The sequence below is a fragment of the Hyalella azteca genome, unplaced genomic scaffold (genome assembly GCF_000764305.2).
Source record: "Hyalella azteca isolate HAZT.00-mixed unplaced genomic scaffold, Hazt_2.0.2 contig11733, whole genome shotgun sequence".
Lineage (NCBI taxonomy): Eukaryota > Metazoa > Arthropoda > Malacostraca > Amphipoda > Hyalellidae > Hyalella > Hyalella azteca.
Genome location: NW_025941719.1, coordinates 207306 through 234205, shown reverse-complemented (window position 1 = coordinate 234205; position 26900 = coordinate 207306). Strand labels below are relative to the sequence as shown.

Here is a 26900-nt window from a genome sequence, read left to right as displayed (position 1 = left end):
AGAACAACTAAGTTTGAATATAAATTAAATATGACGAAATACGAAATATTTTATAATATCAAAACTCTTTGAATTTCGGTAAAATAGACTGAACAGGATGCATAGATGAAAAAAATTAATTATGAAACTGCACAAAAATCTTACTCGACTGGCATTTATAAAGTGAAGGTTATTAATTGTGACGATTTGTAAGTGTTTTCATTGTAAAATAGAACAATATTAGCTGTTGTTCGTAGGAATACTTTTGCAATTTGTATCATACATTATGCACGTCACGGGCAAGCAAATCATTAAATCAAAGGAATTTATCACGAAATTAGGTCAAATATCACAAATATTTGCCGAAGTTTGCGTGTGTTTGTATATAGGGTTGTTTAGGCTCGTATCCAGGATACTTGTCTTGTCGAGATATTTCCAGAACCTGAAATTGGGACTAACGTTCTGACGATGTCTGCCTCAGGTGCTTGAGTTATCAGTTCTCTTTTAAGTTACTTATTGAACAAGAAGCTCCCACTTAGTGACGTGTTGTCGGTCTGATCGGGCTTAAAAGTAAAACAAATTGAGAAGATATGTTACTAATATACGACGCATTATAAGTAAATTGATACGTAAGCCCAAAACCAGGAAGTTTGATTAACAAAAATGTGTGAACGTACACGAATAAAATTATTCGTCATTTGTTCTTTAATAATTGAAATTCATTTTCTCTTGGATGGTTGTTTAAAATAATTATTCATGTAAAAATGATTCTAATGGAATTCAGTGATGGAGCTCAAGAAGTTAAGGAAAATTTTTAACCTGACTTTGAGCCAACGCCACTCAATATCGTTATACTATCATTAATTGTAACTCAATAACGTGTTCCTCCTGATTTTCAGAGTATTCCCAGATATTTTTTACACCGCATTTACTATTGCCTTGGCTCATTCCAGACATCGAATTAGAAGCCTCGCGCAGGATCAGAACTACTTACGATATTGCACTGTAAGAACTTTGAACCCATCTTCCCATTCATTGAAAGTTTTTCGGTTTTATACGCATTATAACGACATTTTACAGGAGAAAATCCAAACTGTATATAAATTCAGCTTGTTTGTTTAGTTATGCTGTATTGTTTCCAGATATTCTGTTTCATTCAAAATTATATCGTGCACATTCTATAGTTTTTCGCAAAATAAATATCTTGGATCAACTCAATCCATAAAAAACTCATAACCATCAAAACGAGTTTTTTCACGGCTAATAATAAAATTATGGAAACATCATCGATTGCAAAAGTGAGATTAACTTTATCCACGCTTGCCGTCAATCATGACGTGAATGTCAACGCAATCATTGTTCCCATGGAGACGCGAAGGATTGGCAGTGAGAGCCGCGCGCATTTATCAGGCAGTAATGCGCTCGCAGCGCTTGCGTCATGTCAGCGCAATGCTCTGCGACCCTCGACGCAGAAATGAGACGCTGTGATGCAAGTCTAAGATGCGGCAGTAGCGAGCTCATGCCTAAGATGTGTGTGATGTTTTGCTATTGTTTTGCCTAAAATGTTTGGTGCTATTAATTTCACAATTAATTTTTAGCGACTATAAGTAGAAAAAATGTTATCCTGCTTTCAAAGTTCGTCGATTTTGGTGAAAAACGATAAATAATTTTTATTTTGGACTTGAGAAATATTGTTTTACTTGTTATTAGTTTTCCCTTGCCTCATTAAGGACTAATTAGATTATTCAAGATCTTAAACTACGATCGTTTAAATATCTCTCAACTGAATTACCTCAAAAATATTTTAACGAACAAAGCTGAAATCCCGACATTAGCTCCAATCCGGCAAATAAATTAATTAACTCTTTGATTTACGTTATGAATTTCCACTACGATGGCAGTATGCACTCAGAAACTTACCTGTACTCTTAACCTAACGCTGGTGTGACGTAACTATACACAGCAGCGCGGTCACGAACGTTGTTTCGTTATATCAACAACGCTTTGCAATGACAAAGCAAAATCATTTTACGGAATGGCCTAGAAATATAAGGTGGGATTCTCATGAACAATCGTTTTTCGATCCCATCTGAAGGTTCGCTAAGAAAATCATTAAGTAAATCGCGGCAGTTAATCCGCTGTTCTTTAAATTATAACCGTGACCAGCCAATAAATGCTCTTTGTGATGTAAAAATAAATAAGTAAAGAGTATTTTGAAATTACGAGTCTACCGTTCAACGGAAGTTTTTTGGCATTAGTGCTCTCGAATTATCGTGTGGATTCAAACAGAAATGCGTAGGATTTTTGCGCAAAATTTAATTTAATTATAATGGTAGACAAGGGAAGAATTTTAGCTTATGCATGGGTTTCTATAACATTTTAATGCAACAGAAAGAAAATACTTTTACAAAATTTAGTAAAGCTAATTTTTTTAAACCGAAGTTTTGAGAAGGCTGGTTGCTGTAAACCTTATCCCAGTAACAGAAGTTTTGAGCTACCGTCTATATGCCACAAAAGTCGCCACACAGCAGAAACTGCACATACTTCGCCGCTTGTCACTAAAAACCGTATTAAACTATGTGGTCAGAACTAAGATTTGTAGGGTTCATTGCCGACATGATGACTACGAAGCTGTTTTGATCGCGCTATAAAAATATGATTCAGTTTTTTCTCCTGCAATGGATATAGAAGGCAGGCAACTTCAGTGCTCGTGGCGAGGTTATCGGCATTGACGGTGGCTGGTTGATGTAAAATCAATTTCTGACTGAAGTTCAAATAGGCCTGTTTCTGCAAACTACATTCTTGCTTGTAAAGTCGTATGCCGGTTGGTTGCTGCAAACTACGTCCAGCAAAATTTTTCCTCTAAACTTTTACTGTAGCCTGTTCTATTGCGGCCTTACTTCTCAGATTGTCACCTCTTGAACTAGATTGTTTAGAATAAGTAGTCGATGAAAATGTTGCAGGGTCGATTGGCAGGAAAAACAAAAGACCGAGCGCTGCTGCGTTAATGACAATGACCCGAGTTTTTTGAAACAAGGCTTTTCGTTGCCGTCAGGCAAGGCAGAACGATACACGATAGAGTCGAAAGAAACGGAATTAAATTAAACAGAAATTGGTCAACAAAATTGGTCAGGAAACTAAGTTACGTTAATGAAAGGTTAAGTTATACTTCCAACATAATTATTAATGTGTTTGATTTTGAAGTTATTTTGTACCTGGCGAGCAATATTTGCTAAGCAAGGAGGTTATGCGAGAACACAAAATGCAGCATATATGGCGAATTTTGAAAAAAATCAAGCTTTTGAATCGCAAATGCGGATCTGTCTCAACATTCCAAGACGTGAAAAGTAGCAAGCAAGGACAAGCCAAACTGTGGGATTTTTAAGAAGCAATGCAGAAAGCATAGTTTTTTCAATCAGCAAAGTATGATTTTGTGACTCTACAACATAAAAATTAATCTTTTTGAGGCAATGTTAGTAATACTTAGTGTTCTTTAGATTATAATGCTCTTGCTCCACGGTAATCACCATCATTCGAGCCGAGTCGAGTCGAGTGAACTGTGCTAATTATTCTGGAGAAATGGGACGTCTGTAGAAGTATAAGGAAATGTAGCAAGAACCTCTACAGAACCAAACTTTACCAATGCTGGGACACGATAACAATGTCTAAAATAAATTATTGCTATTTACCTCAATTTGCTCACATCACGTCGATGACTTTCAAAATACCTTGTATGATTATCATGATGTAATCAATGATTTAATTTGTAATGGAGGAAAGTGTCAATTAAGGCAACGAACGATTTTACATATAACAGAACAGTGGAGACTTCAGCAGATGTCTGGATTAAACGCTTTGCTCATCAAAGTGGTCACAAATAACTTATATCCTTGATGATCATAACTCAATACCATTCGTTATCTGAACGCTTATAGGGAATGGACTCTTATTGTGAATCTAATCGAATTATAAAACTGGAACATTTTTGGTGAGTTCCGCTGTAGAAGCAAACGATTTGACATGACCAGATGCACTTAATATAGCGGCTTCCGCGTTCGTTTATTAGGCCGTAGGCCTGTCGCCGATTCTTAACTTAGCAGAACATTTCACAGCTTGTTGCGATCTCGATCTCACAACTTACTACTCCATTTCAAATCCAATGGCTTAAAATTAATCTTGTGTATAGGAGCTCAACGAATCTAAATGTATTGGCCGAACGTGTCATTTACGGTCGTTTTTTTGAGGAGGGTTTCCGCGAGTTTCCGGAAGCCCTCCTCAGTATGCTTGTCCTGTTCTGCTTCGTGACCGTTGGTAGCGTCTAATCTTTCCGCTCCTGCAGATGAGAAAGTCAGACAGGCATTTCCCAGCTACCTTAACATGGGGATAAAAGCATCACTGCAGGAGACGTACTGACAATTTCATTAGATTACAAAGAAAAAAAATTCACCTTTCTTAGTAAACATACGTTGCACATTTATGTAGACTCGCATGTGTACTTTACGCCGGCAAGAGTTGGAATTCAGGAAAGAAATACAACGCGCAGTTCCTGGTTACCGCAACGTTGCGTGGGCTGCTCCCTCATATCAGTAGTGTCTTATTATCTAACAGAGCTGAGGCAGGATTGCGAGAACCCGGATTAAAATATAAACTTCATACGACGATAAAAATTAAAGAAATAAACGAGCGCAAAAAGAAAAAAAGATTAGTTATCAAGGAGTGATAGACCTTCCGTTGAGATTTTAAAACAACAAAAAGAGACGCAGTAGCCTGAACATCAACTTACCTAACGATGGTTATAAAATATTTGCATTAAAATGTAAATACCATTATCTTCGATGTCAGACGGGAATAGAGCATCTTCGACATAGCAAGTAATAGAGCATTGAAAATGTCTTATTTTGAAATCATTTATAATGGTGGGTCTGAATTATTTACTTAGAGTTGCATTTGATTTTAAAATGAATTATAGGCCTATGATCAGAAAGTAAGTGGTGTTCTGTAGAGAACAAATTTATAGCAAATCACCACTTCGACGTTTTTGTAATAAACTGAATATACTTTTTCATTGAGTAAGAAACAATATAAAGCTGCGGTCTCGTTAGCGACAGCACAATGCCGCAACATATGCGCTGCATGTGTGTCCACAATTGAGCCCAAGCATTTGCAGTTTTTTTAAACCACGCCCAAAAACCGAGTATATAGCTTACAACATAAGTTATCGTTGCCGCTAGATCTGGAACAATGCGGCGGAGGGGCGAAAAGTCTAACGTAGGTTAAGATCTATATTGTATATAACTGGAGTCACTTGTTATTTAGGAATAAGGGTTGGAGTATTTCACATGCGCTCTGAAGCAAACATTTGTATTGTCGTCAGTATTTGCGCCTAAAAGTCCATGTAAACTTTGATTGTGCAAGACACATCTAGGTCATAGGATGCCATTGATCCATTGTGACAAGAAGAATAGCACAATGTTTTATGAGTTGAGGATGGACAAGTGTGTGTGAGCGCTAAACCAGAAAAAAAAACATACAATTTGACTAAGTCGTGCGGCAGGTCGTTAAATTTGTTTGGTATGCATTACTACTGTTCCACACATAATACGGGACTATGGCTAAAAGGAATAACGAGTTTTTAAGATATGACCAGCATTTCCCCTGCTTTTGATACAAGTAATCAATTTGCAGAAATCCAGCATCAGACATGGATACTTATTATACGACGGCCTTCATGTTCACGCTACGGTCGATTGCGCATCTGCTTTCTCAGCTGCTGTCTCGGCCGCGGGAGGAGTACAGAGCGTGCGGCAAATGAGTGACAAGCGCCAGCGTACAGGTGCGAATAATCAGAACAAGAGCATCCTTCCAGGAAGAGTAAATAACATATTCGTTTCAATGCTAATTCAATATTTTCGAACACTTCATGAATCAATCAACTGTTCTAATGATATGAATACCGGACGTCTACAAGAAACTTAATGGTATATTGAACACAGTTCATATTCACTTCAAAATAGTATGGCTTAGCAATGATTGAATCTCCGCAGACCGCGAACTGTGCAGCCTCTGTAGTGGACAGCGTGGTTTTCTTGGAAACAAGTGTAATTCGACTCTAAGACTCAACAATGGCCTGAAGTAGCCCGACGTGACATTTTATCTCGTACGTGATCAGCATGTCGCTCCCGCTGGTCCGACCGCTCTGGCTGCGCGCGGCTCTAGAATTTGCACACTAGACCCAAAAAACCGCAATGGCTGGCAGACCACGTAGCGCAAATTGCATCACGTTAAAGAAAACAATAAGAAAAGTAGTTACATTACAGGAGGAAAAAATTCTATTATGAATTATAATTTCTAAAGGAGTACATATACCTAAAGGAATGTACTTCCGCAAGCTGAACGTCATCACCGCTTTGTGTACCAAAATTCCTGCGTCAAAACACGTTGTTTTTAATTTCTACTGGCTACTTTTTAAATTAAGAATGTCAATAAATTATCTAACGTTTACAGAGCTTCTCTATGAAGTGAAGTGGAGCTCACTTCATATGTGATATCACTGATATGGCTCACTACGCATGAAAAATGTCTAATAAACAATCAATACTTAAAGACTCTAATGATATACACAAGACATCGTATGTAATATATCGGAAATGCCCCTGCATTGACCGCATCACATATCTGTAATGTTAATGAACCTGGACCGCCTTAATTGCTGTGATCAAGTCACTTAGAAAGTTTCAAAAATGAATAATATAAAAAATGAACAATATGGGAAAGTTAGAGAGTAACGAGTGTATTCCATATGATCGTAAAGATATGCATTCAATTGCGGATTTTACCACGAAACAAGAACCAAAGAAAGAATTCACCTAAGATTATAAAATCAAGATAGACGATGAAGCTATGGTCGCTATTCACAGTAACACAATTTCACAAGCATTTCATCAATCACAATAAATTTCTATCATTTGCCATCGAAATGAATGGTGAAACGAACAGAAATGAACCCGGAACTGATGAAGGAAGCTCTGCACCGTGAGTGCGCGCGTAAATAATGAATTAAAAGTTGATATGAATTGTCTGCCAACGAACGGTAGATTTGTGAGTGCCGTTGATAGCTTCATATCTCAATTAAACATTTGAAATGAATGGCATGCAAAGCTTGGGTTCATACACAAACTTTGACATTCATCGTTTTTGACAATCAATCGTCAGTTATGGAAAGATCGGGTTCCAAAGGCCGGATCCCTTGTGAATCAAGTCACGAAAAGTTCAAGAATCGGCAACAGGCCATGGGCCTATTTCTTCAACGCCGACACTTCTATTCTATTCTATTCTATAATTTTTCTGTATATTTTACATGCAGAAAATAGCTACAACTCTTCTCATATTTTACCTTATGATAGAAAACTCAATTATCGTTCATTAACCGGATAATTCATAGCAATAATTAATAATAGTTATTTATATATATTTTTGTTAATGCCATTAAAATACAACTGACAACCAATTTTAAATACGCAATCAAACGCACAGATTACTACAAAATCCTCGACTGATATGCAGAAAAATATTCACACATAAATAGAGGGTTGATCTTGCATAGCAAGGACATTGACCACGATTCGAAATAAACCATTGTATTATAAGAAGTAATTCCCTTTCAAGCGCAGTAAAGTGAAGGTTTTTAAACCAAAATATTTCAATGAATACGATCATTTATTAGTTACAATATTTGCCAGTATTGTATCTTCCAACCATGGTACGATTTTCAAAGAATCATTAACTTAATCCGTGCACTAACATCCACAAACAATCTCAAAGAACTTTGAAACAGCACCGCGCACTTCACCAGCACCAATGATGTCAACAATGCAACTGACGACCGCAGTGAAACTGCCATGGCGTATGGAATAAATATCTCGGTTTCCGCTTAAATTGCCGCTAAGTGAACGATAAGAGGATGTTGAAGTCAGTAATAAAGTCAGACTTTCAGTAATCATATTAAATTTGAACTTAAAATGAATGTTTTACGTTGCTTCAAATTACCATCAATCAAATTGAAATGCGAATTGCAATTTCTCTTCATAATCTTACCTTACATGAAGATGCGCTAGTAACAAATGAATTCATTCATGGAAAAACGTGACAAAAATTGGTCGTTTTAATAAATTGATGAGGACAAATGTCAACCCTTCATAATTTTTTATCTTCATTATCATGCCAGAAATTACATAGATAAATTTGATTTTTTTGTCGAAATAGTGAATAAATTGATTTTCCAGTCAGTGAATTTGTATTTTAGCTTTCAAGCTCTTTTTCACATAGGTAACTAAATTTTATAGCTATGTATGATAATGAAATAGATTGGCATGATCTGTTACTCACTTGAAATCGCTTGTAATGACAAACAAATCCGTTGTCAAGGAAACGGGTGCAATGTTTACGGCACGCCGCACGTATTCTGTTATCAGTATTATGAAGACTAGCCACAAGCAAATACGCAGGTGGCGCAGCAGAGCAATTAGCACATGTCTGAATTATTTAGTTCTGAATATATTTGTCATGGCGATATGTTCATCTGCTTTATTGTGTGAATATGTAGTTAAGTAAAATCTGGAGCATTTTGTGCTTTCAACTTTCAAGGTATTCCCTGCCAGGCTGCCCTGACGCTGACGGCCTGACCCTGGCTGGCAGCCCAGTCGGCAGCCTGGCTGTTGGAATCAAGAGGAATGGGAAGTTGAAAAGTTGATAGCCTAGTGGACAATAGGGTAAACGCGGTATATTCCGACACATTAAGGACGCATCGAGAAATGAAAAACTATAAAAAAAACCTTATGCGTTACGTAAGTTCTGTTGCCTTCACATGACTCTCAAAACACTTCACTACGCGTCAGCAACGATGATTGATGAAACATCACAAAATGTTGCCATATTTATTAAAAAGCCTTTAGAATGGAAACCTACCAAATCCCTATATTCCGTCACTTTGTGTGGCAATATTTGTTACCCCAAATCTCTAATTTTACCCTTAAACAGTCAAACGGCAACAATAAAATTTGTCTCTACTCTACTGTAAGTTCAGGCTGTTCAGCACGTGTTAATATACAGTCTGACCGCTTTGACATGACCGCAACTATGCGCGATCTTCAACAAATGTTTTGTTTATTTGTTTACATTACGATGTTTATGTTTTTTCTGCAAGATATTTTTGGCAGAAACGGTAAAGCAATGCGGATTGCGGAAGTTGAAAATTTTATAAAATGACATGTTTGCGAAGTGCAAACCGCGATTTTTTAATCAAACAAAAATTTAGGACATTCGAGCCGCGAGATTTCATACCTACTGAAATTATATGATATTAGAGCCGCGATATTTCAGACAAAAATAGGACTTTTCCAGACTAGCGATGTCGGAATATACCGCGTTTACCCTACTTCAATGCTCAAAACATATTCATTATAAAATTCATACTTAGTCTAGGTATTTAATTGTTTTTTCCAAAGATGCCAATGTTTAAATATTTTACCTTTAATCTTTGGAGCAAAAATTTTTTAGCTAAGAAGTAGATGTTTTCATTGTTTTGCAGTCTGTTGAGTTATAGTTAAACTGTCACTACTGTCATACTTGTTTTTTTTTTAATTGAACTTTTGTAACTCATTTTAGTCTCAGACTTATCAACTTGCTATTAGCCTATTACTAATAGGCGAATAGCAAGTTGATAAGTCTGAGACTTGCTAATAGGCTATTAGCAAGTTGAGAAGTCTGTTGACTGTTGAGTCTAGAGAAGAAGTCTGTTGAGAGTGAGAAGTCTGTTGTTAGCAGCAAGTTGCTAACAACATCAATTGATCAACATGCAACAATGACAAAACGTTGACAATAGTGTATAGTTGAAGAAAATTGTAAATTTGTCTGTTTAACCTGTAATGCAATTTCCAATTTGACAAATCTATTCTCTGAGAGTCTGAGCTACAACTTGCTTATTTAAGTGACAAGTTGATTTTTCTAGCTTTGGTGTGTGAAAATTTCTTCCATCTAGCAATTAATTATTATTAGCATTGATATCATATCAAATTGGCTTATCATTTTTGGAGATGAAACAAAAAAAAATTTTTATTCATTCAATTTCATTGTAAGAAATACTTAGCACTTTGCAGTTTGCAGTAATAATTAATTGGCTTATAATTTAAACATTTTTCTTCTTTGGCTTAACAACCAATATGGAATATTAGCTGGAATTTTCTAGAATTTAAAACGGTAGTTCTACAGGGATTTTAAAAAATTGTGAACAAACATGCCATTTTTCTTTAACTATATTGAAGAAATTTGAAAAGGGCCACTGGAACCATCATCCATGGACCATATACAGAAAGATGTGCCGGGTGCATACGAATTTTTATTGCGATTTCATCAATCTGCATGGTGGGCTAAAATATGTTGAGATTAAAATGCACTGTGTACCAATAATAGTTTAAACATGAGTGTGGGCTGTGCAATAGCATACAACATATATTCACTACACCAGACTTTGCACATATGTGTTTTGATGACTGAATACATTCAAGACCTCTAGCTGCTGACAGCTGTGAGCAGTGGCTGTGGTGGCTGCTGTGCTATGGTGCAATTGTCTCTTCTCACTATGCAGCAGTGCACATTATATTAGTGACCATTCATATGGTCAGTGCCTGTTGTTGCTGACAGCTGTCAGCAACTGAAATCAAGTGATTGTATCCTTGTGTCACTGTTGAATGAGCATGCACATGTTTGTCAGTGAATAGTTACCATTGCTGGCTGCCATTATACTTGCTGTGCATAGCCATCAGTGTAAATTGATCAGATTGAGATAGCCCTGCAGAACTGGCACTCATCTTGAAGCAAAGTGATTTAGGATGATGACATTGGTACTTGATCTACCTTAGAACGGAAGAATTCTTTGTCATGAAAATGCCATTTTTAATCAACATCTTCAACATGTGTGTAGCAAAATATTTTTCCAACATTAATTCTTTTATTTGATAGTTTTAATACCTACAGATGTGAAAAAGTTGTTTGTTGTGATGGAAGTTTTCCTTGTATTTGGATGGCAGTTCTTGCTGTTTTTTTATTCTAGCTTCAATGAAGTGACTTGCTCATTTGTGGACTTGTGTCCTGGCAATGAATTTTTTGATCCCATCAGTTTGCTGTGTAAACAGTGCCCTGCAAATCAAAGTTTTGTTGTGTATTCTAAGAGAAGCTGCAGCATTTCTGGTGAAACTTTTCTGTCTCCTTGGGGTCATGGAAATTGCCAATGCTCTCCAGGATTTTTCCTTCAAGTACAGAAGCAGGGAATGGCATGCCAAGAGTGTCCAGAAAATTTTACAGCTTCAACAGATGGGAGAGCCTGTGTTAAGTGTCAATCTGATGACCTATATGATGAAGAGCTCAAAGTTTGCAAACCCTGCCCTCAAGGCTTCATTTCAATTGACCGGGCTATGAATGGGACTCAGTTCTCAAGGAAAATGTGTATCAAGTGTGAAGAAGGGACACTGGCTGACTCAAGCATCAATCGATGTCTTGCTTGCCCTGCTTCGTTTTTCTCCATCAATGGTAGATGTGAATGTCCTGAAGCAACTCATTCCATAACGGACGGCCAGTGTGTCAAGTTATCGGAGTTAATGTCCATACCTGACAGAGAAAGCAGTTACTTGATACCCTTCAATAGCATGAAAGTTAAGTCAGAAATTTTGCATAAGTATTACCGGTCTGTTGCCCATGGTTGTGTTTTTAAGAGCAACCTCACATCATGTCAATTCCTGGCCAACATGTGTGTGCTGTTGCACTATGCGTTCGATAACGAACTGAACGCTTGTGGCTATTATAGGACTGTGTTTGGCAAGAGTGTTGCTGGTCTACCGGCTCATGTACCGGGGATATATTACGACGAAAATGATGCACCGCAGCTCTTGACTGACACTAAAATGAATACGGTTTTCAGTTTTCAACCAAGCTCGCCAAACAATGTTTTGAATTTCACTGTATTGAAAGTCTCACCGTACGGTCAAATACTAGGAATAGGTGAGGCAAGACAGCTGCTAGAGTTGTGCCCAAAACTGAAGTACCACCTCGGTTCAGCATTTCAGTTTGGTATTAGTTTCAAATTGAGCTGTTTAATACCGACTTTCGCGCTGTGGAACAATTATGAAACTTTGTTCTACGAACTTTACTTAAACTATTACAATGAAGAGACTCAGTTGTTCGAAAGATATCCTCTTTACATTTTAAACACGGAATTCGAAAAGGACAAAGTGTTGGTGAACAGGAGAGCGCGATTGGATTGGCAGCTAACGAAAAGGTTTTTTCTCTTCGATAATCTCGGTGGCAGGGAAGCAGTTTCTGCAGGAACGTCACGCAATGCTTTGGCAGTTCGATACGCTAAATATCTGAAGCTAATTATCACGAAAAGAAAGGATGGGTCTGATGGTTTAATATATCCTCCTTTACTGGTCTTGACTTATGATGAGGTTCCTATATCATCACTGCGTGCTGCCGATGATGTTGAAATGACTTTAGAGGTTCAATACAATATGGATTTCTCGGACGCTAAACGCGATGTGTCCATATCTGCTGGAGTGATGAGCATCTTCGCTGTTCTTTGGTCGCTTATCGAGGCTTACAGTTGGGGCAAACGAAGTGGAAAAGTCGGTGTCGATCTCTCCGGTATCTTCAGATTACTTCTAATCTCTTGCGGAAACTTGGCGAATGTATTTTTCCTCGTAATGTTTTCTGCGTGCTTGTATTGGACCATAATATTTAAACATCAAGGAGTTGTATTCCTGCTACTTCCAACCCCACAAGACGAATATCTCATCAAGCAGTACTTGATATCAGCATTCTCGTTGAAGCTCGTGCATTTATGTTACGTGTTCTACGGTCAGATGACTCTAGACTTGTTTCTGATTGATTGGGAAAAACCAAGAGCTCAAAATACAATACCACACCCCAGGTTGTCTAAAAAATCTGAATTGACCGGGAATTCTAGCGGCCAAACTATCAGCATTTGGAGAATTTATTTTATTGCTAATGAATGGAATGAGATTCAGTCTCTGCGAAAAATAAATTTGGCTTACCATTTGATAGCTATTTTATTCTTCTTAAAAGTTCTTGGCGTGGAAAACCATGCTTCATTCAACCCAAATTCTTCGATGACCGAGCGCCCGGCTGAGTACGAGCAACTAGACAGTTTTGTATGCCGTTTTAGTCTCAGCGTTTCTTTGCATTTGCTATTAATTGCATTGCAGCTTCTCGTCCGATCAGCCATTTACGAACGATACATAGAGAATAAACTACAACAGTTCATAGACCTCTGTTCCATGGCTAATATTAGCGTGTTTATACTGGAAAACCCCTTATATGGCTACTATATTCACGGACGTTCCGTGCATGGCTTTGCTGATTCTGATTTGCTAACATTCTACGAACAATTGAAGAGAGAAGAAGAAGATCTTTGCGCCTACAGAGGTTTGGAAGCTTCGAGTGACTGCCAGACATTTGAGGTTATAACGACGTACAGATTCAGAGAGGAGTACCTTAGAATCTTGACGCCAACTCTCCAACAAAATGCAACAAGTTTGCCTCAGTTTAGTTCTAATCATCGCCTCAAGCTCGATACTAAAAAAGTCGAACTGACTGTTCAAGCTCACGAAACAATGAAGAACTTTTTCGAAATGTTCCTTCAACATTCTTCGCCAGAAGTTGACTTTGTCATCAAGGATAAACTCTTCTTGGAGACAGTGCTTGATGTTGAATTTCAGACTGTAGATGACAAATGTCTTTTTTTCAGGGACCAGAAACATCTCTTCGATAGAGTTCTGCTCTACGGGCAAGAAACAGTTCTTGTATTATTTGAAATTCTTCTCTTCACTTTTGTTGACTTGCTCTCGTATGACTTCGTTCTTTCTGCCGTAGTTACTTATGCAGTCTCGAGCGCTTTGAAAGCTCTACGAAATGTCGGCGGCAAGAGGAATCTCATAAAGAAGACTCTTGTCGATCAACGATTTTTAATATGATAGCAACGTGCGATGATCTGTGTGAGCCTTTCTGACTTTCTGTAAACTCAGATTTAATGTTCTCATTCTATGTATATTTGGGCACATAATTATAGTTTTTTTGCACATTTGGACTAGATACACATTCATTAATGAATTTCCGAAGTATTTTTATTGGTTTTTCTTCCACGTATATTTCATATTTCAAGTGTTTATTTTTATTTTTTTCTTTTTTTATTAAAGGTCCTGCACAAGCACAATGAGTTAGATACCTGGCACTTAGTTCGGTGAGGGCATTTTCCGACTTCTGGAGACTCGTATTTGCAAGTTGCACACTCGCTTACCAGACATCACCTTTAAGTGGACTTTCAAGTGCAAATTAATAATTTATTACCAAATCTTTTTAATTTTTCAATTCAATGTGTATTTAAATTTCAAACCCCTTCTGCACTCTAGTTCTTATTTTGCTTGCACTAAATGTTTGAGTTGGCTTACTGCACGAAAATTATTGAAGTACTAAGCTTAATGTGAATAGTTGTCGAGCTCCCACTATACTCAATATGGACTTCTACATCGATGATGGCTTCGAGTTAAGCGAAGTCCCCATGAATATCTCAACTTTGGATGACTTGCATGCGGCATCTGCTCATTCACCATGCAATGCGAGTGCCGACTCGCCGCCGAACGAATCAGCATTGCCTACTAACGACGATTTGGACGTCAAGAAAATCGTGAAGTGTCAACAGGAGAAAGAATTCCCGTTCTTACCAGGCACTGAACCTTCACCTGAAGTGCTCGCTACCCTCAGCAAATGTCAAGCGTTTGCGCACTTCTATGAAATTCCGAGTGTCTTGGAGGCACTTGAGCTACGACAGACCAGTGATGAGCATTCAAATGATGGTGAGTATATTTCTCTTCGAAATCTTTATCGAGTAAAATTGCATTCATACTCCATCAATATGTTTTCTAATATTGAACTGTTCGATTTCAAGCGTGGACGCCGAGAGTGCGACCGCTGCTCCGGACAGTGGCGGTGGCCGGACTGAAGACGCTACTATTGGGCCGCGGCTCTGTGTGGACAACCGCCAGTCTGGGCTCTGCCCTCACCGATGATGGAGGGTCTGCTCTCCCAGTTAAGCAGGTACGTTCGAAAAATTGGCCGGCAATGAACTTGATTTTAAATTTGTCTCAAGTATTAATTTGTTGTTCATCATCCTCTCTGGCAATGCATGTGGCAGTTGCTTCACCTTTGACCGCACTGTGCAGATGCTGGTGCACCACGAGACACGTCCCTCCCCCCGCCGCTACCTCGTCCTGCTGCAGGAGGGCGGCGCCCTTACCATCCTCTCCTTCCCTGCACTCCATGTCAGGCCATTTATAGTGTTATGTAATTGATGTTATGTAATTGTAATCTTGCAAGATAATGCAGTTCTGTTTATTTAGCGAGGGCGATACGTACTATCGCACATCATTTTAGGTATTTGTAAACCTTTTTAGTTATGGATTGAAATGCTGAAATAGTGAATAGTAATTATTTTTGGTTTTTCACATTAAAACATGAGGAAGCTCAGCAATTGCTCAGCTCTTGTTTTCGCATGGATTGGAAAGTACAATAATTGCTTGATCTAATTGAGACTCAGGGTTAGTTTACAACAGGGAATTGCAACAATTTGTATACCAAGTACATTTTTTAAACAATACTTTTTATGTTTACCAATTCAATCGTATTCTAAACTTTTTTGTGGTCATTGTTTTAGCATTAAAGTTATGTCATTCATTCCTGTTTTTTTCGATGGCTGACGTTCACAATTATATAGGTACCGTATTATTGTTTCTATAGTCAGTATTGATTATTATAAGTGATCAAGAATAATCATGCAGCTGATCTACGCAGGTCGTGAGTCGGTATACTTCAGTTCAGTCTGTCGATTCTGCTGATGAAGGTTTAACTGGAAGACCAACACTGCATATTATTAAATGCTCAGGTATTTTAATAGTATTTCTGACTAACATTTAATAACCGTGAGTTATTAATTACATTTTGTTTTTCATGAACTGATCTAAATCTAATTTTTCTAGTATTATTTTTAATCTTATTAATTTTCAGATCTTTTTACTCACGTTTTCTCTATTAACGTAGAGGTACAAGTAGGTAAGTCTATAGCTACCATCTAGCATCTACAATGATTTGGACCTATTAACGCTCGCTCCCTTGATGGTTGCTACCAAAACGTTAATCAATGTTTTTTTATAATTAATTACAAGGCTTTGACTGATGGTCTAGCAAAGAGCTGTCTAAGCAACATTTATGAAAGTCTAAGCATTATATATAATATATATAAAAAATTATATATATAATATTCTTAATGCATGTTTATTGCAGGAGAGCGCATGCAGTGGTTGCCTTATTTGTCCGACGCGTCGGAAGTCGAAAGCTCCCAACCTCCCCCGCCGGCAGCCAAACTGAAAGTGGAAAAAATCTTACAATCCAAGTTACATGTAAGAAAGTTCATTTAGATTTGAGATGTCAGATTTAGGTTGCGGCTCCAGGAATGTAAAACAAATGTTGTCCCTTACTGATCTTGTAACAGTTGTGTAAAAAAATGTATCTGGAATGTTTTCGTAATATTTAGTTTACGGCCCTAGTCTCATCACAATTTAATTGTTGGTTCCCGCAACATTGTTCTACTGTCGTCGACTTATGAATAAAAATCTCGCAAAGAAAATAAAATTGCTGCATACTTATTTTAACTTCTCTTAAATTTAAACTCAGCCAAAAGACAGAAATTAAAAAAAAATCCCAATAGAAAACTTTCCTTATAATAAATTAGTTGAATTCATAATATTACGAGCGAATTTAATGAACTAAAGTTCAACTGAAATCTACTAACAGAACTCCATGATGGAGTAGCTTACTCCACCGTTCTTACTTCGTTATGCTCTTCCCTAAATCTACATATTTAATATTATATTATATATTAAATTAATTTTTCATTTAATCCTCATGTTCCCGTCATGTCACTCACTCGCCTGACGCACACAGGCGTCACTGGAGCGCCTGTGTCGTCTGGAGACCAGCTGTCGGCAGCGCGAGACGTTCATCAGTCGACACTCTGCCGCCCTCCGCTCTGTCTTGGCTGGAGTTCGACCATCTCATACTCAGGTCTCCGTTCGATTTGAGAGTGTGATCGCATTATTAACTGAAGTTATTCGATTACTGAAATAACCCCAGGTATTCCCTTGCTAAAATAACTGCATATGTGTCAATTAGCTAAATTTATGATCAATGAAATGAATAATATAGTCCCTGAAGTATATTTATTCCCGAATATATTTCAGTCTCCCTGAAATATTTTATGCTAGCAAGCAAAATCGGTTCATGAGCGTCTGAAACGTCGTGCGTTCACTTCATAAACTCTCGTTAGTACTGATATCTTGTATTTATCTCCCTTATTCGTTACCTACAACTCATTGTATTTCTATTTGGATAGTTTTTCTGCGAGTTATTCATTGTTATTTTGCATTCTTTTCATGCAGTCAGATTTCGCTTAAACTTGTGATTGATCGCGTTTTTAATATAGGTAGGTACTTTAAAGTCATATATTTAGTAAAGAGTTCTTAATCTTTCGATCTACGAAGGTAACTGTATTTCACAAGTCTATAGATTCAAATAACATTTACTCTGAGTAATTCATCCTTAGACCAAAGGTTCAAAATTATTATTAGTCTTGTTATTTTGTAGGTTGCGAGGCGAGAAGAGCCTGGCGAGCTGTGCCGCGTTGTCACGGTGCGTAGCAAGCTGCTGCACAACGATGCCTTCATCATATGTGTGGCCCTCACAAATGCTTCGAACAAGTCAGTCAAAGGAACAATGAGTTTTAAGCTCTCTAACTCTTAGCTTTTATAAGAGAGGATTTATTCGTAATAATAATAAATTACGTAATTTATTCGTAAAATGACTTCTACTTGCACTGAAGTCATTTTTGCAGTTTTGATAAAATGATGTTTACAAAATATGTTTAGTTCGTTGAATGTACTATCTGCTGCTAGTGAGCCGTTGTTGTCCATAGGTGAGTTAAATGGGTTAATGACCGATTAGCAATTGTGAATTCTAAACAAAATATATATAACGTACACTAATTGTCTAGCTAATCAAATCGTTTTCTTTCTCCTCCTACTCGGTTTATATTTCCAAAATTTGTACCTCCATCTTGCTCGCTGTTCAAGTGATGATTGAGCAACTTTTTTTCAATTCGCATTAGAAAATGTTATGCCAGTAATTAATGCAACAACTTATATTCATTCCGTGGTAAATGTTGTTCTGCCAATGCTATTGAATGATAAAGTTTCACCACATTAATCTTCTGATAATAGTCAATATGTGTCCCAGGAGAATTTGAGGTCAAACTCAAACCTATTGTTTCCATCAGACTCATGCTGTGTGATTTGGAGTTAATTCTGAGTCTCCGCTCCGAGAATAAAGATGAAATAAACTCTAAGGGATGCAACAGGCGTTCTTATTTGGATTACAAAACTGCAGTGTACAAAAGTGTCGTGAGGCCTACAAAACATAGACACACGGATTCTTCAGACAGAAATAAGAACAGCCGGGGCAAAATCGGCGACGAGAATCTTGAAAAATCACAAGGCGCTTCCAACACTTGCATTGAGAGACTTTCTCCGTGCCTTCTAAGACCTAAGAAACAGGCATACGTTATTGGTAAGTTTTCCGTAAATGTATTCCTTTTTTTCATTATGTATTTTAATTCAAAAATTGTTCCCATGTTCCTTTAGAATCGTCAATCTTTCTACTTCTGTACTTTTGGCGTTATTTTTCTTCGAGCTTATTGGACGATATCTCATCAGTTTCACATATTCTTTAAAAATACGAGGGTTCATTGATTTTAGTTCTATTCTATTGAGCCTAATTTACCTGGAATTTTATCATTTGCGCCACCGGTTGTTCAGTGGTCTTACGTTATCAAATCATGTGTTTTTCAACAGGAATTTGTCGTCTTCCATCGTTTAGCTCCGGACGTTGCTTGCAGTTCACAGGAGTTGTGCAATTCAAGACCAAGCCTTTATCTCTCCAGGTTAACAAATCCAACTCTCGGTCGCCAAATATTCACATCGAGAAAGTCGATAGTGAGGAAAAGTTTTTATTGAAGAGTGAAGGCCACTCCTCGACTGACAGGAATGAGAGGAAAAGAAAAACGTTCTTTGCTTTAGATTCCGACGTTCCCGCTCATCTTTCCTCACTCAGCTCCCCCAAGAAGACCACATCAGAAAGAAGAAAAGTTCCTACGGAAGAAGAAACCACGGAAGAGTTCTTGCGTCGAAATGGGGCTGTGTTTCTGAGCTCTGATTATCCGAAGTATTGCACTAGCCTTAGTGATTGCTTCTATCAGCTCCCTATTAAAACCGTGCGAGTGGACGCTCTCACGCTGGATGCATCGCGAGTCTCATTCCAGGCACTGCCTAGGGCAGGTAAACTGTGTTATCGATGAGGATCCTCATTTCTTTTACTTGTAAGAGAGACAGACGCAATTTTATCTATGAACCATTTCGTCCAGTATATCCCACTGAAAATGTCTAGCCTCGCGGAAGGTTGATGTATTTTATATTCATTGACTAGGTTATGGTTAACTTTTTACTAGAATTTCCAGTCGTTTCAAGTATTCAACTGTCTATTATATGCATTATAGAAAATAACTTTTCGCAAAATTAAATTTGGTCCTGTTCGTGGGGTCACTATCTTGGGTACCAAAATCTTGTCCATTTTCACAACAGGCGTGTCGCTGGATTCCCTTGCGCTCATAGCTGGCAGCAAGAAGTGTAGCGTGTTGTTGCAGTGCGCCGCCTCCAGCTTATCGTTAGAGAATCTCAGGACGAGGCTGGCTGAACGTTTCCACGTCAAACGAGTGAGCACCGAGTTCCGTTTATCTGGTTACATTTTTTTTAAACTTTCCTTCTCTGTAAGTAGAGAGGCGCGGGTTCGATCCCAGCTCTGTGCGCCAGTTGCTGGTCAGAATCGGCAAGGAGGCCGGGCGGTTAAGCACAGCAGAATTGTAGCAGTGAGTTGCGAGTTCGAGCCGCAAAATGCTGTGAATGTTCTGCGATGTTAAGAATCGGCGACAGGCCTACGGCCTAATAAACGCTGAAACCGCTATTAAGTAAGCTCAGAATCTTAGCACGTTACGTTTTTTAACTTGATACACTTTTAATTGTAGTGTAAACTTCTTTGAAGTTGTACCACCATGTTTGTGCTTGAACGCTGCCGCTTGCTTGTAGGATTGAAGGCTTGACAACCTTTTTCTTCAAGTTGGCGTGATATTATATGTGAAAGAAAACCTGCTCCGTTTTTTGGTCAACTCGCACACTATTTACGAGCCATTCTAATTCGAAAAAATACATCCGATAAATAAATCAATATTTCCTATATTATAAGATACTGAATTTTTTAGGTTACTGACGTGCGCAACCTCTACGTGTTATATGCAAATGACGCCTCAGCAGCTCTTCACCACTCCGCCCTGAGCCTCAACCAGCATCACGTGCGGTGCATCACAGCAGATCTCTACTACAGGTGCGTTCTGGTCCTTGTGATTTTTTATATACACTCAAAAGTAAAACTGTTAGTGAATTGTACACTCAAGTTGTGAATTGGCTAGCTGCGCACTTTTCCTTTCTCTATCCATAAATACCTTGAACACTTACCTCACTCGTTCTTCAGACAAAAAACATATTTTCAATCGTTCTTTTCATTTTACTTCATTTATTGTGCAAGAAGTATAAACATTGCATTAAAAAAGTGTAAGCATAGTAGTCCAAAAATAATTATATTATAAATCTTTACTCCCTTGTTTGTAGTCTCTGCGATGATATAGGTAATCAGTTTGTACTGTTGCAGTAGAGTCGTGTATAAATGCGGCTAGGAATCGTCGGTTAAAAAAACGGAAAAGTACACACGACAACAATAGCAATATGCAAAACTCTTTGAAGTTTGAAAGTTTACTTTTACTTACTTCATACGGATTTTTAAATAAACAAATAGCTGGATTAACATAAAAAATTTGAGACTTTCATAATAATAATAATAATTGAAGTTGGAGCTAACCAACTTAGTGCAGCGAGTCCATCCATAGAAAAAAAAACAGCCCGGTCAAGAATTCAATGCGGTGAGCACGTCTCTCGAATGAAGTTTTAATTTGATATGTAAACGAGTTCTCACGTTGTACAGTTTAATACGTACCTTGGAGTGCGTTCTGAGTGAAATAGATTGGATACATTATCTGAATGATAGGGAAAGTCGATGAGTGGCGAGTTTAATCTATCAAAAAATTTTTTCAGGGACCTGCGACAAGGCCTTATCTTGATTCACGCTCTCAAGTCTGTTTTGCCCTTCGACGGAACTATCACGCCTGTCGAGAGCGCCTCGCAAGAAGTAGCAAGCTTATCACGTGAACATTCTTCAAGTTCTGGGCAGTTATCCTCTACAGACTACCTCGTGGAAAAATCCCGGACTAAAATTTACGAAGCTGCAAGGTTTATATCAAATGGACTGAGAAACAAATTTTCTATGGAAAACATTTGTGTCGAGCAAGAAAATTCTAAAAAATTTAAGTCTGAAGACGTGGCCGAGACCATCAAGAAGCCTAGTGTGGCGGATGTATACACCCAAAAGAGAAAATTATTTCTTGCAGCAGGTTCGGGCTATACCACCGACAGGGCTACGTACAATGCATGGAAGGCAAAGTTGTCAGTCTTGTTGAAAGATGTTGACATAGCTTATTTGAAAGAGAATCAATAGTAAATTTGGTTTCTATTCATTAGGTAACATTTTATCGTATTTTAGAATATACATTACATATACAAATGATGAGACTTCTTAATTCGTTTTTCCTGTTAAATTTATCAACTATCTATGTGGGAAACGTTCATTAGCCTTATAACGTTTCTACAATAACTTCATCAGTTGCCAGAGAAGGTTAAAAAAAAGATATCATGAAATTTTAATCTACATATAATAACAGAATATTTTTGAAAGTGTTCTACTAGGTCTGGCTTTTTGTATAGGAATTTTTTTCTTCAATTTCCTCGCTCAGAGGATCGATCTTCATGTGTTCTTTGCTTTTGAGTTTGTTCTGAATAACGTGCTGCCGGCGTTGATCCTCCCGCCGCTCTTCACCTGCGACGCCACCATATTCTTTGGCAAATTGAATTTCTTTTAACAGACGCAAAACATCTGCCTGCAAAATAAACAATCGTTCACATATGTCTGTATTGTAAAACTTCTCTTCATCACTCAATGGCAGAAAAACTGAGTGACATGAAATACAAGCATAAAATTATACAAAATTTGAATTTTTGGGAAGGGCAGGAGACAACGATTATGCGTAGTGTGTTCTGAGAATGCAATAGGGTATGCACACAGTGAAATCAGGTTTGCCCGCGCGGGCAACCTGCTCCAACCTGCCACAAGAATGAACATAGGATAATAATGTAAGTGTTCACAGTGAAAACCTGTACGAACAGGCTTCTGTATTCTATGGTTTCAGGCGCCAGCCTGAGCAGGTAACCAGCACGCTGGCAACTTGCTTTCACTGTGTGCGTACCCTTAGATCAACCAGCTCGTCAACATGAAGCCAGTACAGATTAATTAATTGGCTCAAAACCCTCATCATTCACCCCAATAAAAGAATTTGCCCCAAGCATGTCTTGCTTCACACATTTTATTATGAGATTTGAATAAAATTACCGCTAGTTCATGCTGACGCTTCAAGCGGAAACGTTCTCTGGCACCAATAGGAACGTCGCGGTCGCTGTCCAAAAAACAGTAGTCCCGTTCAGCTATCAATGCATTTCGGGCACCATGGTTGGTCCTGAAGCTGTAAAATCAAACAACAAATGAGAGCAATTTTCAATTCACACATATTAATTGATCTTGAATTGATACCTATTTCTTTGAATTTCAGACGGCAATCAATGGCTGATCAAAGTTCAGATACAGTAAATATTTTATGCTTACTGGGATTAAAAAATACATCTACTACTGCCCTATTCAACACATTTAAAATTGTGTTTTTGTTGAAAATTTGAGAGAACTTGTTTTCATGCAGCTTTTCAATAGCTTTCATTCCAAGTCTCAAAATAAAATACGAGCATGAATTTGTTTTTGGTGTTGTCAGGCTGTTGTCAGTAATGTTTAGTCCAAACCTATTGAAAGCTCTGAAGCGGGGCTTTTCTTTCTCAGGATTTGAAGCAGATGTGGAATAGGACTGCTGCTGTAGCAGCACGGCTCCAGCTCTCATTTTCACTGAAAAAAAGAAAACTTTTATTCCAATTTATGAATAGACTATGAATTGAAAATTCATTACTAGATGCAGGCAGATGTTTCAGCACATGATATTTCTGATTAAAATAATTTTCAGCTCCTCTACAATCCAGTATTCAGAAAGAGAAATTAAAACCACAATTTGAGTACTAGTCATCACTCATCAGAGATTTTTGCAGGTAGGAATATCTTTTCTAGTCTCCAAAACTGGAATACAAAAGAGTATTATGATTTCTGTCCAGCTTAAACATCACTCCAATTCAAAAAGTCTTGATCATAACTCCACTTTGATCTGAACTTATAATGTACTGAAGTTTTAAGAGTTAAGAGATACATAATTAAAGTTGTTCAAATTTGCTAATCTAAATTTCACATAATTTAGAATCAAAAAGAGTTAGCAGGGGAAAATATGAATGTTTGGATCAGGTTACAGTGTACTATATCAAACCTATACCAATGTAATAAAATATATTCCAGGATGAAAAAATGGCATGCTAATTACAGTATGACCATGTTATGAATTTAACTGCAAAGAAAATAACAAATATTCCCCACACTTCCTCTAAAAACAGTAAACTTTAAAGCAATTTGTAATTGATAGAACAGATGAAGATCCCATTAGAACTGCATCCAGAAATTTAGGCATTAACTGCCATGTTATAGGGAGATGAAATTTGCAAATTATGAAGACTTGACTGACATTGTATTCAATACATATGAATAACTAACATTTAATATGTTTAACTAGTATTTGTTACCAAGTCTCTCCATAATCAAAGAAATCCAAGAGATTTGCATTTTTAAATGTACTTGGAGTTTAAGAGCACATCATTGTAGCTTGAAAGGTAGATACCCCCTCTACCCGAAATATATTTTTGATTGTGAAATATATTTTTGATTGCAAAAATATACCTGGTGCATGCAAAAATAAAAATCTTGGCATAGCTTTTGACTTGAATGACCATACAAGAAAATATACCTATGTGTAATTGTGTATATACATGCATGACATGCACAGCCTTGTTTGGATCAACTGTCAACATTAGATTGCACTCCCTTGCAATCTAATTAACAATCAAATTAAATATAATTTGACAAAAATATGTCATCTTTAAAAATCAATAAATGACTTGGACTTTAAATTTTGACATTTTCATATCAGTCACCTTTTAGGTAAAGTAAGAAATGGAGAACAAATCAAATCATGAATATCAGGCCAATCTGAAATGTTGAATTTTTTTTTTAAATTGCAGGTAGAAAGTTTCTCACTGAATTTTTTTAAAGATTGCATAATCTTTACCAAATGAACTAGGCAAAGGCCATAGGAACAGATGAAAGGGTATAATAGCATGCACATTTTTGTCCCATTTAAAAGTGGTTTCTGCCTACTTTCTAGTTGGGACATAAGGCAGATTTTTCTGACAGACTGACAGTTGCAAGTAAAAACAATCATTTTTGTTGCTATCAGTGGTTTGTCAAAATCTTTCTTGATAAGTTATTTGCAACATGGCATTTATTGCTGCTAAGAACAAATAAACAAAATGTATTATGAAATCAGGAAAACTTCTCTTCTGTTTTTGGATACCCAGCTGGTAACTACTGTGTACTGTCAATGCCATGAGTATGGCCAAACTTCCAAAGCAATTTAGTTTTTAGCCAGGCAGCCTTCACCAAAAATGATTTATTATATGTAAAATTGCATATAAAAACAATTGTTTTATGGCTGATTCAGAAAAAATTGATAGTAAAAATCTTTCATTGCTCGTATTTAAAAAAAAAGTTAATCAAAGGCCATAAAAGAAGGTGAAACTGACACTCTGAGTCTCTGACAGCAAACATAGGCATTTTTGTTTCATTCGTATGTGGCTGGTGTGAAATATATCTACTTTTCAAGCTACAATTAGAGCTTTCCCACCATTTTTGGAGCTGTGAGCATGGTGGCAATCCATAGGTTATTCAAAAGAACCTGTTCTTATGTCATTTTGAACCGATCAACGCTTCTTTACGGACCGATCGTAAAACACCTTCACCGGCAAAAGCTTTTGCACTTCTGAAGAAAGTCAGCTGACAGCTACACTGGCCGTGGGGCGTGGTGGACCGAATTTGAATTTGAATGAATCCACTTGAAATCCTATCGACTCATTTGACTGTATAGTATACAACTTACAAGTCATAGAGCCTAAATTTTAAATATCTCTAAAAAAATTTACGTTTCTGCATGTATTATAATGCTGTTAACATTTATAAGTACTCACAATAATTCCCTGCCACCATGGCTGTGAGAATGAGATTCCCACTATATAAATGATCCCCTTTCTAATTGTTAAAAAACTAGGCCTACATGAATGCCAATCGAGGAGCAAAATTCTGAATGTAGGTATTGAAAATTTGTCACTTGGGAGCTAAAAGATTTTATTTACAAACAAGAAATTTCCAATCTAGATGGCTAATGCCTTTAGGTCTGGTCAATTATGTAGGTAAACACTTTTGCTCAATTTTAGTCTCTGAGTCTTACTGTCTCAGAATGTATATAAACAAAATTAAACATTAATTTGATAGCAACTAGCAAGATCAAAACAGATTTGTATTAATTATGTCATTTATGTGGTAATCCAACTCTACAAATCACAGACTTCACAGTTCTGATTTCTGACCAATAGCCATAGGCCTATTCTAAATTTGAATTATGCAATTTTAGTGACAAACAGAATTTTTGCAGAGAGGACAAGACCTTGAAGCAAAGACATTCATTAGATCAAATGCAAATTGCAATAGCTGCCAATTGGTGACTTGTGTCAGACAGTCAGTGTGCATTCAACTTTTCAAGCATTGACAGTAGTTACTAGTTAGTAATTTAGTATAACCTGAAAAGGCTGAAATTCATTGCTGCAAGACCTAAAAATAATTACGTTACTGATATTTCATAAAATCTGAAAAGGCATTTTATTGTTTATAGCTAGCTAGTAGCTACTAGAGTTGCTACTGATACTGAATCCTACTGATCAATGATCATTACATAAAAAATTCACAAATTAAATGTTTGCACAATTGGGGAAGGTAATGTGATTATAGTACTGGTTAAAATTTGCGCTAATATCAGCATAGTATTACCAGTTAATCGCTGAAATTGAATTGTTCTTGATAAAAGATGTCGAACATTCATTGACGGGAGCATTATCATTATGATGTTGTTACGAGTTACGACGAAGTGCAAGAATCGATATACCTATTACCTAATGATTTGTTTTCACTAAAGAAATAGCTTTTTATAAAATATAAATAGTTATACAAATTCTTGTTTTACGGCGTTTTATACGTATAGGCCGGCCTGGCCGGGATTATACCACAATGCACCAAAAAGAAATTTGACGATTTTTCTCCCGTAAGAGTTAAGACCGTAACTTCGATGATTCCGGAGTCATTCGCTCATTTATCCTTCCGTCTAAAAAAGTAAGATTTTGTCAATGTAAATGATCGAATAGTAAATAAGGTAAATGAGAATAAAAATTCGGTCAGCTTACATAAACTAGGAGAGACAGTTCTGTTCGTAATGACATTTAATTGGG

General features: G+C 37.2%; 3 protein-coding genes across 3 annotated transcripts; 2 read left to right on the top strand and 1 right to left on the bottom strand.

Moving 5' to 3' along the window:
* Nucleotides 1-10985: 10985 nt before the first annotated feature.
* On the top strand, nucleotides 10986-14145 carry LOC108680753 (meckelin-like). Its single transcript, XM_018169650.2, has one exon. It carries the CDS (start codon nucleotides 11034-11036, stop codon nucleotides 14019-14021), a length of 2988 nt encoding a protein of 995 aa, XP_018025139.1. The 5' UTR covers nucleotides 10986-11033; the 3' UTR covers nucleotides 14022-14145.
* An 82-nt stretch (nucleotides 14146-14227) lies between these two features.
* Nucleotides 14228-22033, top strand: LOC108680751. The gene is made up of 12 exons (XM_018169648.2): nucleotides 14228-14900; nucleotides 14993-15141; nucleotides 15267-15365; nucleotides 15895-15985; nucleotides 16384-16499; nucleotides 17044-17163; nucleotides 17743-17855; nucleotides 18431-18720; nucleotides 19005-19487; nucleotides 19791-19921; nucleotides 20465-20586; nucleotides 21351-22033. The coding sequence occupies exons 1-12, from the start codon at nucleotides 14561-14563 to the stop codon at nucleotides 21808-21810; spliced, it is 2514 nt and encodes an 837-aa protein (XP_018025137.1). The 5' UTR covers nucleotides 14228-14560; the 3' UTR covers nucleotides 21811-22033.
* On the bottom strand, nucleotides 21230-26760 carry LOC108680752 (39S ribosomal protein L52, mitochondrial). Its single transcript, XM_018169649.2, has 4 exons — nucleotides 26446-26760; nucleotides 23217-23316; nucleotides 22759-22888; nucleotides 21230-22249 (listed from the first exon to the last, which is right to left on the bottom strand). Exons 1-4 carry the CDS (start codon nucleotides 26513-26515, stop codon nucleotides 22055-22057), a joined length of 495 nt encoding a protein of 164 aa, XP_018025138.1. The 5' UTR covers nucleotides 26516-26760; the 3' UTR covers nucleotides 21230-22054.
* Between the last annotated feature and the right edge of the window lie 140 nt (nucleotides 26761-26900).